General features: G+C 42.3%; 1 protein-coding gene across 1 annotated transcript in view; it reads right to left on the bottom strand.

Moving 5' to 3' along the window:
• gpd1l (glycerol-3-phosphate dehydrogenase 1 like) overlaps positions 1-22,821 on the bottom strand; it is a 27,449-nt gene extending 4,628 nt beyond the window's left edge. Inside the window, exons 1-7 of the mRNA XM_060922279.1 lie at positions 22,652-22,821; positions 22,207-22,384; positions 21,894-22,034; positions 14,978-15,116; positions 12,649-12,761; positions 9,533-9,769; positions 9,240-9,346 (exon numbers count right to left, since the gene is read on the bottom strand). Coding sequence (XP_060778262.1) covers positions 9,240-9,346; positions 9,533-9,769; positions 12,649-12,761; positions 14,978-15,116; positions 21,894-22,034; positions 22,207-22,384; positions 22,652-22,695 — 959 coding nt within the window. The 5' untranslated portion in view covers positions 22,696-22,821. The remainder of the gene's footprint in view (positions 1-9,239; positions 9,347-9,532; positions 9,770-12,648; positions 12,762-14,977; positions 15,117-21,893; positions 22,035-22,206; positions 22,385-22,651) is intronic.

Raw genomic sequence — 22,821 nt, 5'->3', positions numbered from 1 at the left:
AATATTTATATATATATATATATATATTTTATATATATATTTTTTTTTTACATCAATACAAGTTAGAAAGTTTAAAACTTTTAGAGGTGGGACCTTAGAAAAGATGTTTACAGCATTATCTTCTTTATAAAACTGCTGCCTTTTAATTCTCAGAACAGAACATGATAATAAAATGTACTTAATTGATCAAGGCCTGTTGCAAAAATGACAGTGGAAGTTCACCTCCAGTCAACAAAAAAAAAAAAAAAAAAAAGTGTGTGAGTCTAGAATGTCCAGTTCTACATCTAGTATAGACTACTTGATCATGTCTAGATGAAAAAGAAAACAGTCTTCTTAACAGTGTGACATATTTCATATAATTTGTTATTAAGACATTCATCCCATTCAGATTGCCATTTATCAGAGATATAAGAACACAATACAGGTTTAATATCTGAGAAAGGGATTTGACATTCGGTAACTTCTTCACTCAAAGTTTTTTTGGCAGCACTGTCTGCCTTCTCATTGCCACTCAGACCCACACGGCCAGGAACCCAACAAAAAACAACGCTCAAATTTAGATGTTTAAAAAGTTCCACTTTTTCAAGCATTCACACAATCAAAGGGGGCGGCACGGTGGTGTAGTGGTTAGCACTGTCGTCTCACAGCAAGAAGGTCCGGGTTCGAGCCCCGGGGCCGGCGAGGGCCTTTCTGTGTGGAGTTTGCATGTTCTCCCCGTGTCCGCGTGGGTTTCCTCCGGGTGCTCCAGTTTCCCCCACAGTCCAAAGACATGCAGGTTAGGCTAACTGGTGACTCTAAATTGACCGTAGGTGTGAATGTGAGTGTGAATGGTTGCCTGTGTCTATGTGTCAGCCCTGTGATGACCTGGCGACTTGTCCAGGGTGTACCCCGCCTTTCGCCCGTAGTCAGCTGGGATAGGCTCCAGCTTGCCTGCGACCCTGTAGAACAGGATAAAGCGGCTACAGATAATGAGATGAGATCCTCTGAACCCCATGGAATACAGGTCCTTTAAAATACCATATCTCCATGTTGTATCATAGGCCTTTTCAAAATAAAAAAAATACAGTTATCACGAATGTAGGACTCTAATCTAATAAGATGGTCCGTTGTACTCCTTCCTCGTCTGAAGCCACATTGATACTTATTCAAATGTCCTTCTGATTCAAGCATCGAAACAAGTCTATTATTCACCATTCTCTCCATAGTTTTACATAAACGGCTTGTCAAGGCAATTGGACGATAGCTGTTAGGATCAGTATGATCTTTTCCTGGTTTTGGAATGGGAATAATTAATGCTTTTTGCCAAGACTTTGGTACATTTCCTGATTTCCAGATGGCATTAAATATTTCCAGAAGATGGGATAATGCACTAGAAGGTGTTTTAAAAATTGATAATGAATTGCATCAGGCCCCACTGCAGTATCATGGGAATTTCTTATAGAAGAGTTGTTCATCCACTGAAAAGGGCTGATTATATGGTTCTGTATTTTCGGACCAGAAATTCAATCCCCTTTGCTCCTCTTTTCCACGCAAGGCTTGAAATTCAAGGCGACAATTTTCCACGGATGAATTCTTTTCAAATGACTCTGCAAGTTTATTTACTAGTTCTTGTTGCTTTGTTAGAAAACTTTGACATTTTAAGTGTTGAACTTTTGAGCCTCCTCCTTTACTCTTCATCTTTTTAATCAAACTCCAAACCTTTTTTGAAGATACATTAGATGTAAGACTTGATACTTTCTCCAGCTTTGTGTCTTAGTTTCATTAATGGTCCTACGTGCTTGAGCTCGGCAGATTTTCAATTTAGTAAAGATTTTCAGTTGTTGGATGCTTATCAGAAAAACTCTCTGCTTTTTTCCGGGCTTCAGGGCCCGTTTACACGAGGACGCTGTCGGGTAAAAACGACTAAATATTTTATCGGAAGTGCCTTTCGTCTACACGGGGACGGCGTTTCTGAGGCTGAAAAACGGAAAAAATTGAAAACGCCTTCCAAAGTGGATAAGTTAAAAACAGCCCCCATTGCATATCCGTCTAAACTACCCAATAGCAAAACCCTGCTCGGATCTGCTCACGTCGGGTACGCGTTTACGTCATACATATGTCATATACTGTATATGCCAGCCCGGGAAGTAAGAAAGTAAGTAAGAGCATGTCTGATTACATCGATCCAACGGACCTTCAAGCTGCTCTGGCAGCTTTAATAAACGTTCAGGAGTCCTTCGAACATCTATGGACCCTTTTCACGTGACGTCACGACAAACGCGGCCGCCATTTTGGACATGTACTACCAGCAGTTTACCACAGCCAACACTGAGGAACGGCAGCAAAGAAAGTTTTTACTTTCAGCAAGACTTCCATCATGCCACTATATTGTTGTGCACCTGGATGTAGTAACCATCAACAAACAAGGCAAGGGTTATCATTTTATCGGATCCCGACAGAGAAGATGGATAGCGGCCATTAACAGGAAAGATTGGCAGCCCTCGGCATACCAACGCTTGTGTAGTGACCACTTTGTTGGAGGTAAGACGAATAAAATTAGCCAGAAAAGGCATTACATTGCTGTTAACATTCTGTGGCGGCGAGTGTGTAACCAAATAGGTTAAAATAACCCATTGTAACCTCTTTGTTCTTCTGTAGTAGCTATTGTTGACTAGCTAATGTCAACAACATAGTAGCTAGTATGTTACTGTAGCAATGTTTACGTTCAGTCATTTGGATGACTGTTAAAACCTTTCACTCTCAAGTTTTTCCTTTACTGGATTTACTAGTTTACTGTAATTATGATCCGGCAGCTATTTACACCGGATCCAGTGTAAATAGCTGCCGGAGCCAACGTCCGAGGTTCCGGAGCGCGCTCCTGTTTGTCCCCCTCAAATTAAGCAGCGCGCTCCGGCTTGCTCCAGGAGTGCTCCGGCCGAGGTTCCGGAGCGCGCTCCGGCTTGCTTCCCCTCAAATTAAGCAGCGCGCTCCGGCTTGCTCCCCCTCAAATTAAGCAGCGCACTCCGGCTTGCTCCGGAGCAAGCCGGAGCGCGCTGCTTAATTTGAGGGGGAGCAAGCCGGAGCGCGCTCCGGAACCTCGGCTGGAGCACTCCTGGAGCAAGCCGGAGCGCGCTCCGGAACCTCGGACGTTGGCGTGTATGTGTATGGTGATGGGTTTTTAACGACATAGGTATACAGATCATGTGGGCCGAAGTCAGGTAAAGACGAGGGCTTCGTGTACTTCCGTACGTTAGTGAACAATCCTGGTGGAAGCAGGTAAACGTCGTTCTCTAAGCCTGCTAACCTCAATTTTTGCAAATACCTCTCCCTCTGCTCGCCCTGTAAATGCCCTACGTGGCTGGATAGTGAAGGTGTTTTCTGCATCTCGATCCTTTTTCTTTTATGTTTTTCGTTTGTCGCCTTCCTCGCATTCAAACCGATTCGAGCCGAAGTCCACTACATGTCCAAAATGGCGGTCGCGTTTACGAAGGTCACGTGACTGAAAAGGGTCTATACCGAATCTGCACATATACCGTTAATGAACAGAGGCGGGTATAGTATGCTCTTACTTTTTTACTTACTTTCTTACTTACCATAGCCAGAGTAGTCAAAGTTTTCGCGGCGCAGATGTGCAGATCAGACAAGACGGAAGACGTTGCGCATGTGTGCAGACATAGCGGAGGTCTTTCACAGCACCACCTAGCCACCTGGCATGCACATCCAATTGAATTCCACACATTTATGCGTCACCGTATAGACGCAGATTTCCTCCTTGAAAACGGTCGTGTAGACGCGGAAAGAAGTGAGAACGAAAACGGACTTTTGCGTTTTTGTTTCAGACCGTCCCCGTGTAAAGTGGGCCTCGATGACCTTTTTACAGTTATCATCAAACCATGGGTTGGACCTATGGTATGGCTTTCCTGAGGTCTTTGGGACCGTTTCATCTGTAATTAATGTTTTAGTGAAATGGTCAACAGGATTTTCAATATTTTGGGGCATTTGACTGAATTGATCAGCACAAAGATCTTGAAAAAGACTCCAGTTTGCTTTTTAAGTTGCCACCTTGGGGGTCTTAATTGTATACCTGCTTCTGTAGATGATATTATCGAGGGGGAATGATCACTCCCACAAAGGTCATCCAAGATTCGCCAGGAAAAGTCAAGCAAAATGTCAGGATCACATATGGATAAATCAATTGCTGAATAGGTTCCATGACCTGGATGTCTCATCTCATCTCATTATCTCTAGCTGCTTTATCCTGTTCTACAGGGTCGCAGGCAAGCTGGAGCCTATCCCAGCTGACTACGGGCGAAAGGCGGGGTACACCCTGGACAAGTCGCCAGGTCATCACAGGGCTGACACATAGACACAGACAACCATTCACACTTACATTCACACCTACGGTCAATTTAGAGCCACCAGTTAACCTAACCTGCATGTCTTTGGACTGTGGGGGAAACCGGAGCACCCGGAGGAAACCCACGCGGACACGGGGAGAACATGCAAACTCCACACAGAAAGGCCCTCGCCGGCCACAGGGCTCAAACCCAGGACCTTCTTGCTGTGAGGCGACAGCGCTAACCACTACACCACCGTGCCGCCCCTGACCTGGATGTAAATAGGTAAAAGATCCATCATTCCACAGGCACAAGTCATTTTTAGTAATAAAATCCTCTAGAGCCTTGCCCTTAGCATTTGAGTAATTCCCTCCCCATACAGGATTGTGTGCATTAAAATCCCCTAAAAGAATGTATGGGGATGGCAGTTGTTCAGCTAGATTGTCCAAGTCTTGCAATGTTACAGTCACATCAGGTGGAATATAGATAGAACACAAGGTAATAACTTTATGAAGAGTTAAGCGAACTGCTACTGCTTGTAGATGAGTAGTAACTACAAAACGACTATGAATTGCGTCATTCCTTAAGACAGCTGCTCCACCAGAAGGACACCGAAAGTTTGGGCCATAAGCATTAAAACATTAATTTTTTAAGGACATGAGATTATTTGGTGAAAAATGAGTCTCTTGAAGACAAAAGGCAAGAGGGTTAACAGAGCAGCCAGATGCTGCAGTTCAGAAAAATTGGCTTTAAAACCACGACAGTTCCACTGAATACCGTAACATGACCAGTTATCAGCTGGGTAAGACTGGAACAGGACCCTTGCTCCTACTTTTAAGGGAGGAGCTTCGACTGCGAGAGGTTGAGGCTTCCTTCATTTCAACATCCTTAGAATTTCCACTCTTATTTTCTTGACTTGATTTAGATTGAGAAGTAGAATTAGTTGATTTCTTTTTTTCCTTTCAGTGGCTGAGAGAGATCTAGCTTGACTGGTAGAGGACTGGGTGCTCCCAATTTTGCTTTTATTGGAAGTTGCTGAATTTTTATCTTCACTGGTTAATTGTGGTTTATCTTTGGCCACCCAAGTTAAATCTGTTTGGCAGCCAGCTGTCTTCATAGGGGTTTTAACAACAGAAGCAAAGGATTGTTGAACCTGAGCATAAGAAAACCTTCCACCTGTTTTCTTGCTTCTGGATAACTTTTCTTAGTGGGCCTGATTCTTTGAATTTCTTTTTCCTTAAAAGGATAGTTCGGGATTTTTGACATGAATCTGTATGGCATCCCCATCAATAGTGTCGTGCAAACACACTGACTTACCCCTGACAGCATCCTGTGAGTCCAGTTCTTGTCCAGTTTTGGTCCAGACGAAAGTAGTCCGGCAAGTTTGTTGGGGTCACGAAAGTAAAACGTTTTTCGTCTCAAAACAGTATGTGTTCAAAAGAGTGATATATTTGCATCACAAAACCGTTGCCAAATAAAAAGTCAGACCTCGAAATCACTTGGCACTATTTTCTCTCCCTTCTTATCACTGCGCGCTGCCGCCAGGTGACAGCGAAATGCAGACCCACTAAGCTGGTGGGAGACCAAGGCTGCACTCTATCCACGGCTTACACACGTGATGGCACGAAGGATGTGTATAGTGGCAGCATCTGTCCCCCCAGAGAGGATCTTTTCAAAAGCAGGACAGATTATAACTGAGAGGAGAAATAGAATCAGAATTAACTAGTTAATTGCAGCAATTAAAGGAATAGGTAGGAAAAGGAAGGCGCAAAGACACCGCGCAGCGCCTGAAAACGGGTTTTCAGGCGCTGCGCGGTGTCTTTGCGCCTGCAACGGTGCTTTGCCTGTGCTGTGGCTGAAAATAGTTCCAGATATAAATTGGTCTAGTAAATCCCTTCGTGTTAATTTGCATTGATATGTGTACTCGATGTGAATGTACAAGTCATGAGAAATAATTATAAAAAATCTTGAGTTATTTGATTCACTTTTGCAATGACGATGCTAGCTGGACACGCCGGATTACAGCGACTACGCTAAGCTAACCGGGGCGTTTCTAGATCAGGACAATGGCTGGGTCGGCTACAAAACGCTTTGGCTCACTCATCCAACTCTAGGGACTGCAGGGACTGACTCAATTTCATCTGGGGGTGGCGTACTCCTTTAAATCAAAAATAAAATCTCAGGAGCCGTTTGGGAGCCGAAAGAGCCGGCTTCTTATAGTAAGAAGAGCCAAAAGAGCCGGCTCCCGAAAAAGAGCCGAAATTCCCATCACTAGTAAACAATGAATGAAACAGCCGTGGCTGTCACCTGGCGGCAGCGCGCAGTGATAAGAAGGGAGAGAAAATAGTGCCAAGCGATTTCGAGGTCTGACTTTTTATTTGGCAACGGTTTTGTGATGCAAATATATCACTCTTTTGAACACATACTGTTTTGAGATGAAAAACGTTTTACTTTCGTGACCCCAACAAACTTGCCGGACTACTTTCGTCTGGACCAAAACTGGACAAGAACTGGACTCACAGGATGCTGTCAGGGGTAAGTCAGTGTGTTTGCACGACACTATTGATGGGGATGCCATACAGATTCATGTCAAAAATCCCAAACTATCCTTTTAATCCATACAGGGCAGTCTTTTGATGAGGCTATATGATTCCCTTGGCAGTTGCAGCAATTTGGTGATCTTATACAGACAAATTCATGTCCATCTTCTCCACAAGTACAGCAAACTGGCTTGTTGGGGCTTCATGGTGGTGTAGTGGTTAGCACGGTTGCCTCAACAAGAAGGTTCTGGGTTTGAACCCAGCGGCTGGCGAGGGCCTTTGTGTGGAGTTTGCATGTTCTCCCCGTGTCTGCGTGGGTTTCCTCCGGGTGCTCCGGTTTCCCCCACAATCCAAAGACATGCGGTTAGGTTAATATAGGATGGCCTTGGGCTGAGGTGCCCTTGAGCAAGGCACCCAACTCCCAACTGCTCCCCAGGCGCTGTTAGCATGGCTGCCCACTGCTCTGGGTATGTATGTGTGTGTGCTCACTGCTTCAGATGGGTTAAATGTAGAGAGGAAATTTCACAAGTGTGTGATGAATAAAGTTGTGCTTTCTTTCTTTTCTTTCTGTTTTTACATCCAGCAGAGCCATGACCAAATTTCTGGCAATTAAAACATCTCAAAGGGTTAGGGATGTATTTATCCACAGGCATGCTTAAATATCCAATTAGGATTCTTTCTGGAAGATCATGCAGGTTGAAGGTCAAGATATAGGTGCCAGTTTTAATTATTTTATCTTCCCTTTTCAAAGTTATTCTCTTCACATGCGTCACTCCTTGTTGTGGCTATTTCAGCTTCTTCCATATCATGGAGATCTCTAGTGCAGATTAGACCTTTACAATGATGAGGATGAGGAAAAGTCCGCACTGAGACTCCTGCTAATACATTACAAGGCAACAAATGTTCTGCATGAGATTTTTTGGAGCATTCAACCAGAATCTGACCAGCTCTCAATTTAACATCTTTAACTGCCCCTGCTATTCCTGAAATTCCTTTCTGTATTGCAAAAGGGGACATCTTAGTAAGAGGCATGTCTGGTGACAGAGATTCAAGAACTATAAATTTGTCAATTATTAGTTTTAGAGGGGAAGATCCATGCCATTTAAGAAGCATCATCCAAGTCTTGATCCATTAACCTTTTCTTATTGGGTTGATTATTAGCCATATTTGTGGATTAAAATTCATCATCTCTGCTCCTCACCCACCTCGGAGCCCAACAAGGGGACGCACAGAGCTGCGGTTCTCCTCCAGATATGCATCAAGGATACAGGGATGGTATACTCGAGCAACTTAAATAAAAAAATGTTCATATCACTCAACTGACCCTCAGCCAAAACCTTCAAGGAAAAAATAAAAGTATGGTCCTACAAAAATATTCCAGAGAAAACTTTGACAAGCCGATTGATTGGATCGGGCCCTTCCAACCTTCCGTCTAAGTGAAGTGGGAGCCAAAGCACTGTGTTGGACTTGTGGCAGCCACAGCAAGACATTCCCTCAAGTGCCAGGAATTCTTCCTCCACTGACACAGGTAGCAACTCACGGCAAACAAGTCGCCCCATTTGTCGCCTCTTACGATCAGCAAGGGGGTGCTGGGGACCTATTCTACCCCGGGTCCCCACAGGGGACCTGTCCAGGGTGTACCCCGCCTCTCACCCAAAGTCAGCTGGGATTGGCTCCAGCTTCCTCCATTACATTACATTACAGGCATTCAGCAGACGCCCTTATCCAGAGGGACGTACAACAAGCCCAGAGCAGCCTGTTGGGGATTAGGTGCCTTGCTCAAGGGCACGTCAGCCATTCCTGCTGGTCTAGGGAATCAAACCAGTAACCTTTTGGTCCCAGGGCTGCTTCTCTGACCATTAGGCCATGGCTTCCCCAAACACCTCAAAATCTACAATGGAATACTTCAAGAGGCGCAAGCTGAAGGTTTTGACGTGGCCCTCACAGTGCCTGGACCAAAACATCATTGAACATCTGTGGATGGATCTCAAAACAGCAGTGCATGCAAGATGGCCCAAGAACGTTGCAGAATTAGAAGCCTTTTGCAAGGACGAATTGGTGAAAATCCCCCAACTATGAACTGAAAGACTCTTAGCTGGCTACAAAAAGTGTTTACAAGCTGCGACACTCGCTAAAGGCACTGTTACTAAGCACTAACCATGTCAGGTACCCCAACTTTTGCTTCTTTTTTTTTTTTTTGCATTTTCCACCTGAAAATGATGGAAATAAAAACAAACAATCTTAAAATATTAATGTCATCTTTACCTTCATGCCTTTTGGTGACCAGTTCATCTTAACTACTCACAGTAACAAACATTTTAAGCAAGGGTGCCCAAACTTTTGCATGCCACTGTACATAAAACATGAGAAGAAATGCACTCACTTTTCCACCAAACCCTTCTGCTTGAGGATCTTGTTAACTTCAGCAGAGGTTAGTGGCCCTTGAAGCTTTTGGCCGTTCAGCATCTCCTTCTCAAGTTCCTCAATGGTCTAGGACAAGAAAACTCAATCGTGATCTCATTAACTCGAAGCGCAACACAAGTCCCTAAAATCTAAATCAAGAAATTCAAAGTTGATCAAAAAGTTCCAGTGGTTCATGCTGAGCCTTTAAACACTACCGGAGTAACACTAAAAATCCTCCCATGCTGGGATACTGGCGATCATACTGCTTCAGACCTTGCCGGTCGTAACGAAGGCCTCCGCTACACGACGGTTGCGTCCGCCATAGCAGGTGGTGATGAGGTCGGCTACTCCACAGCTTTCCAAAAAGGTAGCAGAGGACACGCAGCTGTCTTTACTGAAGAGTCTGGCAAAGGCGATCATCTCCATCAGCCCCAGCCTGATCACTGCTGCTTTGGTATTGTCTCCACATTGCAAGCCGTCACAGAAACCTGCACCCACAGCCACGATGTTCTGGAAAAACAGGAATAAAAGTCACACAGTTCAGCCATCAAAATGCAAAGGAAAAAAAAAAAAAAGCACAAATAAACAGCATAAGAAAGCAGGGAATTTTAGGTAGGCATGAATTTTAGCTCATTAATTTATACCACAATTTAAAGTTAAGAAAAAAAATGCTCCTAAAATATCAAAAGGAATAAATCAAATATAAAATAGAGAAAAGTAAACAATTGTTCATTTAAAAAAAAAAAACGGTTTAACAGCCTGGTCCCATAATAACAATAACCATAAATAAATCAGTCCCCTGCAGGTTACGTGGTTGGTGCTCACACCAGACCGATAACAATACTTATAGCCCAGGCCTGGGTTTATCCATATCAGTGAGATTGCTCCTGGAGCCATTTTTCTAGGCCTGGACCTGATCCGATTAACCCACTGACGCCGGATGCTGCGTCACGCAACATTGCCCCTAGTGCCGGTTGTTGCATAACGCAACATTGCCCCAAATGCCGGTTGCTGCATAACGCAGCATTGTTGATTTGTCATTATTTTCAAGACTCATCTATGTGTTAATGTTAATGCTGAATGAGCATGATCCAATAAAAGCAGAGAATTTTATCTTTTAAATGCAACTTATTTCATGTCTTTATGTGCTTCAGAGGCTGAGATATTGAATTTTTCATAGACGTTTTCAATTAATTATTTTTATTTCAGAAAACCCTCAGGCAGATGGGGACCTTTTCTAAAAACTGGCTTAGGCATTTGCAGACGTTTTTTTGCAGGCGTTTCAGGCGTCAATGGGTTAAAACATTTGACCAATCAGGACATTGCTGATATGTGACCATTGTCTGAGCACATATTTCCCCTGGGCATCTTTGTACATCCTTGCTGCATCATGAAGTCACGGAATACGGATTCACGGAAAATTATATATATAAAAATACAAAGCACGGATCTTTTATTCACAGATGTGATATTTTCCGTGAAATATCAATAATAAAAGTAAATGTGTAAATGCAGGCAAGATATTTTAAATTATGAACTTCAACAGTCCAAACATTTAATTGTTTTAGATTTCTTCATTTTTTATCCGTGATGCACCATCTGTATGAAATCCGTAACCAATTTAACATACTGAAACATCCGTGACCAATCCGTAAATTATTAGCATCCGTATTAAAATCTGTAACCGCTCCACATTTTGAATCCTTTATTATATTTCCGTAGTCCGTGACCTATCCGTATTTTATCAACCACCGGAGTATGTACATGGGTTGTTTTGAAGTCCAAGCTGTACAGTATGACCCGGAATAACGTGCTACTACTTGGAAAAAACTTCCCTGACTGTTCCTAAGTTGCATGCATTTATTTCCCTGAGTGTCAGGACCAAGCGATATTATAGTCGGGATTATAGTTGTGGTGGGACTGCTCCAGACTGGAACTAAATTTAGGTAGAGGTATAGTCATAGGTGTTGTGGGACCGGGCCCTCAGATGCTTTTTTTTTTTTTTAAACTTGGGCTTTCGCTTGCATAAAGATTTGTATAACCTGGAGGAAGATGGGCTCATGATGAAAGACTTAAATACTTAACCTAATACGATTACCGAAAGCCTTCAAAATTACAGAAATTAATTTGTTGTTTTAGTCCCATAACTTAACCAGGCATAATGCCTTGAGAGAAACGTAAACCCCTTTCAGCTTTACATTTCAAGCATTTTCATTTAAAGCATACCCAATTCAGGCTACATCCACACGACAACGGCAACGAGACTTAAAAAAAAACAAAAAAAACAAAAAAAAAAACATGGGCAACAGATCAGCAAAATATCAGGTACATATGGCAACGCAACGTTTGCTGAAAACGATGCAATATACATGCCACACCTCTAGGTGCGCTGTAAGACGGTCCCATCGGACACACCACAACAATAGAAGAAGTAAGGACGCATGCGCACACACTTATGCGCGAGACTTCATATTAGCCACAAAGTCAGAAAAATCTGTTCGTAAAATTACGTTATAATGACCAAATACAATGAAAAGTATTTTTCCAGTCTCACCTGTGAAAGGTAATCCCATGTGATCTCGTTTGGATGGTAAACCTGTTGGTACAGTTAAACGCAGCACATGAATGAGGCATCTTTATTCTCTGCTTTGACCCATCCAATATGGCGGCGAGGATGACGCATGATTCTACGCGGAAGGCGGCGTCTTTAATGGTCCGGAATAAATTGAATGCTACACGTTGATGGATTAATTTGTTCTTCTACGCCCTTTTTGAGGAATGTATTGTAGGACTTAAACCAACATCTAAAGAGGTGAGATCACTCCTTTTTTCCCCTATTTTTGCTGGCGGGATTGACTCTGCCCTAAGGGCAGAGTCTCTCTCTCTCTCTCTCACTTTGCACCATTACACAATAAATATTCACAGTGAAAATATTTTGTAAGCGCGTTTCATGAACCAAGTTATAGGATTTGTTGACAACTCGCATCGAGTTCGTTACACTTCTACCCGGCATGAAGCACATGTGGTTGTGACATCATCGTAAACAAATCCGTTCTACTCATCCAGACGACTTCGCAATGGCTCCGTTGCCAGATCTTTCCACTCTGGAACCCGTTCTCAAAAGATTTCGTTTTGGGGCACCCAAAACGCTGGTGCCGTGTGGACGCCAGGCCGAAACGATAAGCAATTTTATCAGATTCACCTGAATCCGTTGCCGTGTGGACAGGGCCTTAGACTCCTGTTTAAATGAGCTGTTGCTGTGTTACACAGGGCATTTTAATATGTGCTGCATGTGTATGAGTCACACTTCAACAGCAGCAGCAGCTCATCTGCCCTCCCTACACAGAGACACTTTTCCTGGGAAAGCAGCCAACACGAGTGATATTTACTTTGAGGGCTCCACACAGCTCCACGGTGTCTGCATCATCCACGACAGTGATGCGGAAGTTGGGCGTCTGCAGAAGATCCTTAAAAAGCTGTCCGTTCTCCAAGACTTTACTCCCTGCAAAGTGAAGAATATAAATAGCAGCACTGTTCAGCCCTTCGATATTGCCTTGTAACGTGCACACTGGAGCTGGTACTCGCTCATTCTAGCAGAAATGGTTGTTAAAATTAAAGCAGCTGTAAAAGCCTGAATATTCTGCTGGTGCGATGGACCTGTTAAAACATCTGGTTAAAAATTTGTCACTGAAGAGGTCACTTAATAAGCATTGCTCCAGAGTGGATTCAAGAAATAAACGTTCTTAACAACAGTTTAATTAACACAAGGACACGCAAGTGTCCGCCTGGGTGTCACCTGATTCTTGGCAATGGCGAGTCCTAACAATGGAAACAGTGACAGAGTGGGAAAGGACGTTATGGAGGACATTAAGAAAGAATGTTTCAGCAACACCTGTTTTTACACAGGATCAAAACAGGACTGAAATAAATGTTACATGGGGTATTGCAATGGAATGGTGCAGAAGCAGTGCAGTTAGCTTCTCAGCTATAAGCAGCTTCACTGTTGTTGCATTTAACAACCCCTCACTGACAGCACTCGGGTAAGTTCAGGCTAGTTTAAGTAACCAGAGGACTGAGGCTTACAGAACTAAAGTTGAACCGAATATGAACTACTCGTTATGATCTCATCTAGCTCACACTGTGTAGGAGTGAAAGGGTTAAATGACAAGCAGATTCCTAATACTGAGTCATACATGTTCTACTGGAAATAAAGCACAACCCAGTGTTGTAGTTGAGTCACTAAACCTCAAGTCCGAGTCCAGTCTCGAGTCCCCAGTGTTCAAGTCCGAGTGAAGTCCAAGTCATTAAAGAAAATTTCGAGTCCGGGAACAAGAATCCAACCGCGCCATTTGACGGTGGCTGTTGCTGCCTTTGTGTGAAACCGTCTCTGCTACTGTGTTGGACTAACGTTACTGTTTGACTGCCCCATTTTAGTTAAAGGAACAGTCCACCGTACTTCCATAATGAAATATGCTCTTATCTGAATTGAGACGAGCTGCTCCGTACCTGTCCGAGCTTTGCGCGACCTCCCAGTCAGTCAGACGCAGTCAGACGCGCTGTCACTCCTGTTAGCAATGTAGCTAGGCTCAGTATGGCCAATGGTATTTTTTGGGGCTGTAGTTAGATGCGACCAAACTCTTCCGCATTTTTCCTGTTTACATAGGTTTATATGACCAGTGATATGAAACAAGTTCAGTTACACAAATTGAAACGTAGCGATTTTCTATGCTATGGAAAGTCCGCACTATGATGACAGGCGTACTAACACCTTCTGCACGCTTCGGCAGCGCATTGATACGGAGCTCAGATATGCAGACATGCAGGTTAGGTTAACTGGTGACTCTAAATTGAGCGTAGGTGTGAATGTGAGTGTGAATGGTTGTCTGTGTCTATGTGTCAGCCCTGTGATGACCTGGCGACTTGTCCAGGGTGTACCCCGCCTTTCGCCCGTAGTCAGCTGGGATAGGCTCCAGCTTGCCTGTGACCCTGTAGAACAGGATAAAGCGGCTACAGATAATGAGATGAGATAGCGCTGTATTTTGAACAACACACAGTAAACAAAATTGGTAACCAAAATACTACAAGCCCTGATGCTGCTCACAGTTTGGTGATGCTTGCAAGAGATGAGGCGAGCATCACTGATAACATGTATATATGCTATATTTACTGTACGGACATGGTATCAGAAAACATTTTATTTATAAGCAGTAGCCACATGTACCCATTTTTCTTGAAGCTATTAAGACAAAAAAAAAGCAGGCTGTCACGTTAGCAAGAATTCAGAAAGTACAATTCCGCTGTCCTGTAGAAAACTAACTGATGGTTACAAAGCAGCGACACCCGAACCTCCTGAAATAAATGTTAAATAAACGTAACCTTAAAGAAAGAAAGATTCAGCATAATGATAGCTTTTTCCTATTCATTAACACATATTTTGTAGGCCATTTATTATAAAAAAAGTTTTAGATTATGTGGAGCTGTCACTATAAAAACAACAACAGAGCTCGAATGCATTAATATAAACAACATGATTTGCTGTGCAGCCAGGAATAACGTCAGACTTGCATTACAGAAAAGTAATCTTAATTCTTTCCTTCGCGGTCGATTACGAGGGTCACCACCAAGGTTATAGCCAAGAGAAAGAAGCTAATCATGAAACTAATTTGGCCAGAGCATTAAAACTCACCATTGCCAAGTAATGAAGTTTTTTCCTCTTACCGATAGTGGTTTCGCAGAACTTCTCAGCCGCTACCTCGTTCGCAATGTTGGCTCCCATTAGGACACTAACGTCAATACCCATCTTCTCCCGTATGATATCAGAGACGAGTTTCAGCCCCTCAGGTCCCTCATCAATACCCTAAAAGGGGACAATAGATAGATCAAGTTTATCCAGATGTGGTTTATGCAAGTCTCAACATCTGTTGTTTCATTGGAATTAAGCCATGAGCTGCAGCTGTTCCAAGAAAAAAAAAAACACCTTGAAGAGCTTTTTGCCCAATGACTCATGAAAGAAGGAGGAAAGTAATAAAGAATGGGAGTTGAAAATGCAGATGAGGAATGTGTTATGATTTTTTGAAACGATTAAAGCCATTTCAAATGAATAAAGCCATCCAAATTCCATGAAGGCAGAAATCTTATAAAAACTGATTATCATGGTTAAAAGCAATGCAAAAATGTGATTGCGTCGTAAAGGAACCAGAGCGAGTGAGAAATTCCAATAAGAGCCAAGTAAGGGGAGGGATAAAATATAACAGTAATAAAAGGGAAAGAGAGAGAGAACCTGGAACTCAAAAATAAACAGAATAAGGACTGCTGGCTGCCTGGCCAGCTGCGTGTTTGACTCATGAGTCGTGCTCACATATGGTGCAGTCCCCCGAGTCCCACACACACACCAAGTGTAGCAAACTCATGATGGGGAAACATCTAAAAGTTTCTACTCAGAGTTCACATATTCAACTTTCTTTTATTTGCAGTCCAAATAACAGTGAAGATAGTTTATGTTCTAATTACAAGCAGATCATCATCATCACAAACCTGATTTGCTGTCTTAATGTGACACGAATCTGATTTTTTTTAAAAGATTTTTTTGGGCTTTTGTTCACCTTTATTGGATAGGACAGTGTAGAGACAGGAAATGAGCGGGAGAGAGAGAGAGAGAGACGGGGAGGGATCGGGAAATGACCTCGGGTCGGAATCGAACCCGGGTCCCCGGATTTATTGCCTAGGTCACAACCGGACGTACGATTTTTTGGCCGTGCAATTTTTGGCGTTTCCCAAATCGCTGCGGTTTTTTTGTTCGTGGAGAAAGACGCACGTTGGCCGTAAGTTTGTCTTGCAACCTGAAAAAAACGTAAGCGCCCGTAGAGTTTGTTTGACATGACAAAGAACCTCTGCGGCCGGTCTGCGGCCAGTCTACGGCTCGAAAATCAGCACATCACACGCGCGCCCTCCGTGCGTTTTTTGCACGTAGACCGGCCGTAGGAGCATGTACGGCCGGTTGTGACCGAGGCTTAAGGTATGGCGCCTTACCCACCTGAGCCACGACGCCCCCACGAATCTGATTTTTAAAGGACTGCGTGGATACAAAAATCTCATCTTTTCAAATCAGACCTGAGCCACTTCAGTATGTGGTCCGAGACTGGACGCATATCCGTATCATAAGAGGCCATGCAGCATGAATGAGAATGGTCAGAATTCATGTGGCGCCCCCCCCAAACACAAATTAATGTGGATACACATATAATTGTCAGTCATAATCCAGGCTTGGCAGGGTGGCAAAACAGCACCAGCAATGACTATATTCAGTGGAAAGATGAGAGAAATTGGTGATTTCATTGATAAATCAGCTCAGAAGTAACCAAAGCCAAGTCGTGTTTGAAACAACTGCAGATGAGATGGATATACACACGTGGGGTATTTTGAACTCGTGTACATGCTCATAGTAAGACAGAGTCTCTCTTCCCTCCATCAAGGACATTTACACCAGGGGTTCTCAACCTTTTCTGCTTTGAGGCCCACCTATTCATACTTGTAACGAGTCGAGGCCCATTAAAAAAAAAAAGATCCCCAGTTATTTTGGCTCATCTATTCTATTAGAATCTAATAATCAATTGTAAAAAGTGTATTAATGGGATGCAACATCACTCCCTGTTACAGATGGGAGCCCAGAAATTAAATAAGTGCAATAAAACAAACTGTTTTTAATTGTAGGTTTTATATTTAAAACTGTACGGATGTGCCAGAAGCCAACATAAAACCCTGCATGCATGCAGGGCATTCGCAGTCTAAAGGGATCAATGATCCAAAAGTGGAGTCTGGTCCATTAACACAAGAACTTATTGCCATATTTGGTGTTCAGCAAACAAGCAAATTATTAAAACCAAGAAGTACACTCAAAAGAAGTGGATATAGAACCCACTCAATGGGATTAGATCCTTACATGCTAACAAAGAAGGATTTTTCCAATGAAAGAGAAATTTACTTGCTAAATTTGATATTAGTAAAATAAATTTTGATCCAATTGTAACCGGATCTAAATACAAAGACAACAGTTATGCATACTATTAATTAACTTAATGTGAAGATAATTAAATCAACAGATTTAAGTTGTTTTTGTTAAGATTGTGTACATTTTTAGTCTATTGTATTTGTAATTATTTGTATCTGTATATGCACGACCCCACCAGCTCTGCTGATCAACTTGTGTTTAAATAAAGCTACTCATTCATTATGAGTTGGAAAATTATCCATCCGTTGATTTCCCCAACATTTCAGGCTACCTCATGTTGCAGACATCGTTCTACACGGACAAACAGATGAAAACCTGGAAGAGCACGGAGGCGAACAACTTTTTATATGCGGCTGGGTTAAAGATCTGCGGATCAGGACACTACAAGATAAATCCTGTATTGTTTTTGCCTGGGTAAATGGGAGTTTCTGGGCTTTCTGTATGCGTCTTTGAGATGGTTGCTAGGACGCTACAAGTTTTAGTATCGGGTGTAAACAAACCACGGCTGTTCGAGTCTCAATCCTCCCGGCTCTTCTCTTCCAGCAGGCATCACAGATCCACATAATTTGCCCACAAACATTTATTTATTCAGCCCGCTGCGCGCATGCGCTCTCTCTGTATGTGTGAGCGCGCACACACGTACAGGTTAAACATAGAGGAGGAAAGTGACAAAATAAAGGCTTGTTCTTCTTAATTTAACCACAAATGTATTTATTCCACTTGAAAAGTGCACAGCAAACCAGCTACCGGATTTGGGATACTATGACATCCTGAACTATTTAGTACTTGGCTTCAAACTGGGGGGATTCACGGCCCACTAGATGGCGCTTCACGGTCCAGGCCCAGTGGTTGGGAAACACTGATTTACACCACACGCTGCACCCGGAAAGCTACCAGCATTATGGATGATCCCATGCACCCCTCACACAATCTCTTTACCCTCCTGTTGTCTGGAAAAAAGTACTGAAGCATTCGGGCCTACACAGCCAGGTTCTGTAACAGTCTCTTTCCACATGCCATCAGACTCTTCAACTCTGAAAGACTGGACTGATAAACATGGCCTGTTGACCACACCACTCCCACTGCAACCTTTGCACAGTGAACATTAATACACTATCACTTTTTTACAACTCCCATCATGTACAAAATGTTTACACACACACACACACACACATACATACAGTACCAGTCAAAAGTTTGGAAACACCTTCAAAGTCGATGTTTTTATTTTTTTTTCCTACATTGTAGAACAATACTGAACTCATCAAAACTATGAAATAACATATGGAACATATGGAATTATATGGTAAACAAAAAAAAGTGTTTAAAAAAACGTTTCATCTTTTAGATTCTTCAAAGTCGTCACTATTTACCTTGATAACAGCTTTGCACACTATTGGCATTATCTGAACCAGCTTCATGAGGTAGTCACCTGGAATGCTTCTCAATTAACAGGTGTCTCTTGTCAAAAATGGAATTTCTTGCCTTCTTAATGCATTTGACACCATCAACCAGTAAAGAGTAAATAATAAAAATACAGTAAATAGCCCTGTTCAACAACTGTAGTAATCCATATTATGTCAAGAACCACTCAACTAAGTAAAGAGAAATAACAGTCATTACTTTAAGACACGAAGTGTCTTAGTTAATTAAAATAAAGAAAAAACATCGAATTTGAAGGCGTTTCCAAACTTTTGACTGGTACTGTACATACATAAAATATTTATCCCCCCCCCTTCACACTACCTCAAAACAATTGGATTTTGATTGGATTAAGGTCAGGACTTTGACTTGGCCATTCCAAAACATTAACTTTATTCTTCTTTAACCATTCTTTGGTAGAACGACTTGTGTGCTTAGGGTCGTTGTCTTGCTGCATGACCCACCTTCTCTTGAGATTCAGTTCATGGACAGATGTCCTGACATTTTCCTTTAGAATTCGCTGGTATAATTCAGAATTCATTGTTCCATCAATGATGGCAAGCCATCCTAGCCCAGATGCAGCAAAACAGGCCCAAACCATGATACTACCACCACCATGTTTCACAGATGGGATAAGGTTCTTATGCTGGAATGCAGTGTTTTCCTTTCTCCAAACATAACGCTTCTCATTTAAACCAAAAAGTTCTATTTTGGTCTCATCCGTCCACAAAACATTTTTCAATAGCCTTCTGGCTTGTCCACGTGATCTTTAGTAAACTGCAGACAAGCAGCAATGTTCTTTTTGGAGAGCAGTGGCTTTCTCCTTGCAACCCTGCCATGCACACCATTGTTGTTCAGTGTTCTCCTGATGGTGGACTCATGAACATTAGCCAATGTGAGAGAGGCCTTCAGTTGCTTAGAAGTTACCCTGGGGTCCTTCGTGACCTCGCCGACTGTTACACGCCTTGCTCTTGGAGTGATCTTTGTTGGTCGACCACTCCTGGGGAGGGTAACAATGGTCTTGAATTTCCTCCATTTGTACACAATCTGTCTGACTGTGGATTGGTGGAGTCCAAACTCTTTAGAGATGGTTTTGTAACCTTTTCCAGCCTGATGAGCATCAACAACGCGTTTTCTGAGGTCCTCAGAAATCTCCTTTGTTCGTGCCATGATACACTTCCACAAATGTGTTGTGAAGATCAGACTTTGATAGATCCCTGTTCTTTAAATAAAACAGGGTGCCCACTCACACCTGATTGTCATCCCATTGATTGAAAACACCTGACTCTAATTTCACCTTCAAATTAACTGCTAATCCTAGAGGTTCACATACTTTTGCCACTCACATATGTAATACTGGATCATTTTCCTCAATAAATAAATGACCGAGTATAATATTTTCGTCTCATTTGTTTAACTGGGTTCTCTTTATCTACTTTTAGGACTTGTGTTAAAAACCTCTTTTTTTTGTCATTTATGCAAAATATAAAAAATTCTAAAGGGTTCACAAACTTTCAACACCACTGTAGTTTTGGCATTTATTGACTACCATACTGTACAGAACATGTCATTCCACCGGACATTAATATTGCTGTATAAAACACCAGGTGAGTGAAAAATTCTACTACTCTTAGTTATTTCTCATTCATCTTTTTACTATTTTTCTTCATGAGCAAATATATAAATGGTCTAGCTGCAAATAAAAACACACCTAAGATAGAATAAAGATTTGATTACAACCAGGAAAGGAAAGCTCATATTATGGACAGATCAGGGGTGGGTTTCCCAAAAGCATCGCAGCACAAAGATCATTGTTAAATGGTAGAGCAAGCAGCACAATGAACACTCTCTCTCTCTCCTAGTTAAGATGCTCTTAGTGTTAAGAGGCTTTTGGGGAACTCACCCCAGATCGAATGGAAAATTAGTCTTGGATATGCTCCATTCCAGATGCACTGCTATGTTTTATGAAATGGGGAGAAAGAAGGTGGGTCATGCAGCAAGACAACGACCCAAAGCACACAAGTCGTTGTACCAGAGAATGGTTAGAGAAGAATAATGTTTTGGAATGGCCAAGTCAAAGTCCTGACCTTAATCCAATCGAAATGTTGTAGAAGGACCTGAAGCGAGCAGTTCATGTGAGGAAACCCACCAACATCCCAGAGTCGAAGCTGTTCCGTACGGAGGAACGGGCTAAAATTCCTCCAAGCCGGTGTGCAGGACTGATCAACAGTTACCGGAAACGTTTAGTTGCAGTTATTGTTGCACAAGGGGGTCACACCAGATACTGAAAGCAAAGGTTCACATACTTTTGCCATTCACATATGTAATATTGGATCATTTTCCTCAATAAATAAATGACCGAGTCTCATTTGTTGAACTGGGTTCTCTTTATCTACTTTTAGGACTTGTGTGAAAATCTGTTGTTTTAGGTCATATTTATGCAGAAATATAGAAAATTCTAAAGGGTTCACAAACTTTCAAGCACCAGTGTACATAGTTCATTGTCTGCAATGTTTGCACTCACTGCACTTTATGTTGCTATTCATAGATTTGTAGTCCTGTGTTGCTTAATGCAGCACCATGGTCCCTGAAAAATGTTTCGTTTTAACTGTGTACTGTACCAACTGTATCTGGTAGAAATGACAATTACAAAAAGCCTTGACATGGGTGATTTGTGGTTATGAACATGAACTGTCAAAATAGGTAAATCCAATCCGGGGGGGGGGGGGGGGGGGGGGGGGGGGGGAATCAGAATTGGGCAAAGGAGCTTGTAATGTGAATGTAGCCTCCAGCTTCAGTCAGTAATTTTGACTCCTTCATAACAGACGCTGGTAAAAATGCTTTTGTTTGATCTTTCAGTTCCATTCTCATTTAATGCACATTACACAGTAGCTTTAGTGAAACATGCGGCATTTGGAACATCAGATGTACTTGGCAGTTCAAAGAAAATAGTGTCTATCTAGCTGGTCCATTACAGGGAAGATCCTTCATCCTTCCAAAATGATCAGAGCGGAGCTTATCACTTGTTTTAAAGAGCTTGCATTACATCCATTAGACTTCACAGGAAACAGCATTTCATCCAAGTAAAAATATCAGAATCGCTGTGGCTCTCGATTGTCTAATGTACTCATCATTGATAGCCTTTCCATTCCATTATGTCTGTCCAAACCAAGAACAACATTTACTAGATATAATGCACTTTACCTTAATTAAAGTAATTCCACGGGCCGTCTTAGAAACACAGCCAGCCATCTCATCACACAGCTTTCGGATAAACTGGTGCGGGACCACAAACACCAGCAAGTCTGCTCCTTCCGCAGCATCCCGCAACTCAGGCACAGCAATCTGTAATCATTATTAAGAGGGTTGCTTCTTAACACCATCACACCCGGATCAGCAACACCCAGCTTACAAAGAGCGCATTACACTTTACGTGACTGGGGAACACGTTGAAGTAAGACCATAGCTGTCCAAAAAAAAAAAAAACACTTCAAACCATATAGCAAATGGTTCTTACCACATTTTCTGGAAGTTTGTATCCTGGGAGGTATTTGACATTCTCATGATCGGTGTTGATGATATCAGTAAGTTTCTTTCCATTTATAATCTCCTCATATACCCACATCTTGACATTGGTGGCAAAACACTGGAGTTTTTGTGCATTATTGCCAATGATCCTGGCAATAGCAGAACCCCTGAATGCAGAATAAGGGGAGATTAAAATCAGTTTTATTGTCCTCAGCTTACTGCTGTGCTCGTGTTGATTAATGCAGATGTTTAGCACAAGAGTGAATTTATGACTGCATTTCTGTAAACAAACAAAAAGAACTCGTGACTTTATTTTACCTCAAGTAGCCTTAAGTATTGATTATATTATGCAGATTTGCATGTGAGTAGTGTTAAGCTTGTTAACAGTATGAGCTCTCGCCCAGCGATGAGGTCACCAGTGGGTTATTACTCACCAGTTTCCTGAACCCACGATACACACTTTCAGTGGTGCAGCCATGACAAATATCTTCCACTGCACAGGAAAAACACAAAATATGGCGGACCTACCGAACCCAGACAACCGTTTATACTTCTCCTATGAGGAACATGAGGAAGTAAACCTAACTGACCGTCGACTTTTGAT

Source organism: Neoarius graeffei, chromosome 5, assembly GCF_027579695.1.
Source record: "Neoarius graeffei isolate fNeoGra1 chromosome 5, fNeoGra1.pri, whole genome shotgun sequence".
In the NCBI taxonomy this organism is placed as follows: domain Eukaryota; kingdom Metazoa; phylum Chordata; class Actinopteri; order Siluriformes; family Ariidae; genus Neoarius; species Neoarius graeffei.
Note: the sequence above shows the minus strand (reverse complement) of the source record. Positions and strands in the feature narration are given on the sequence as shown.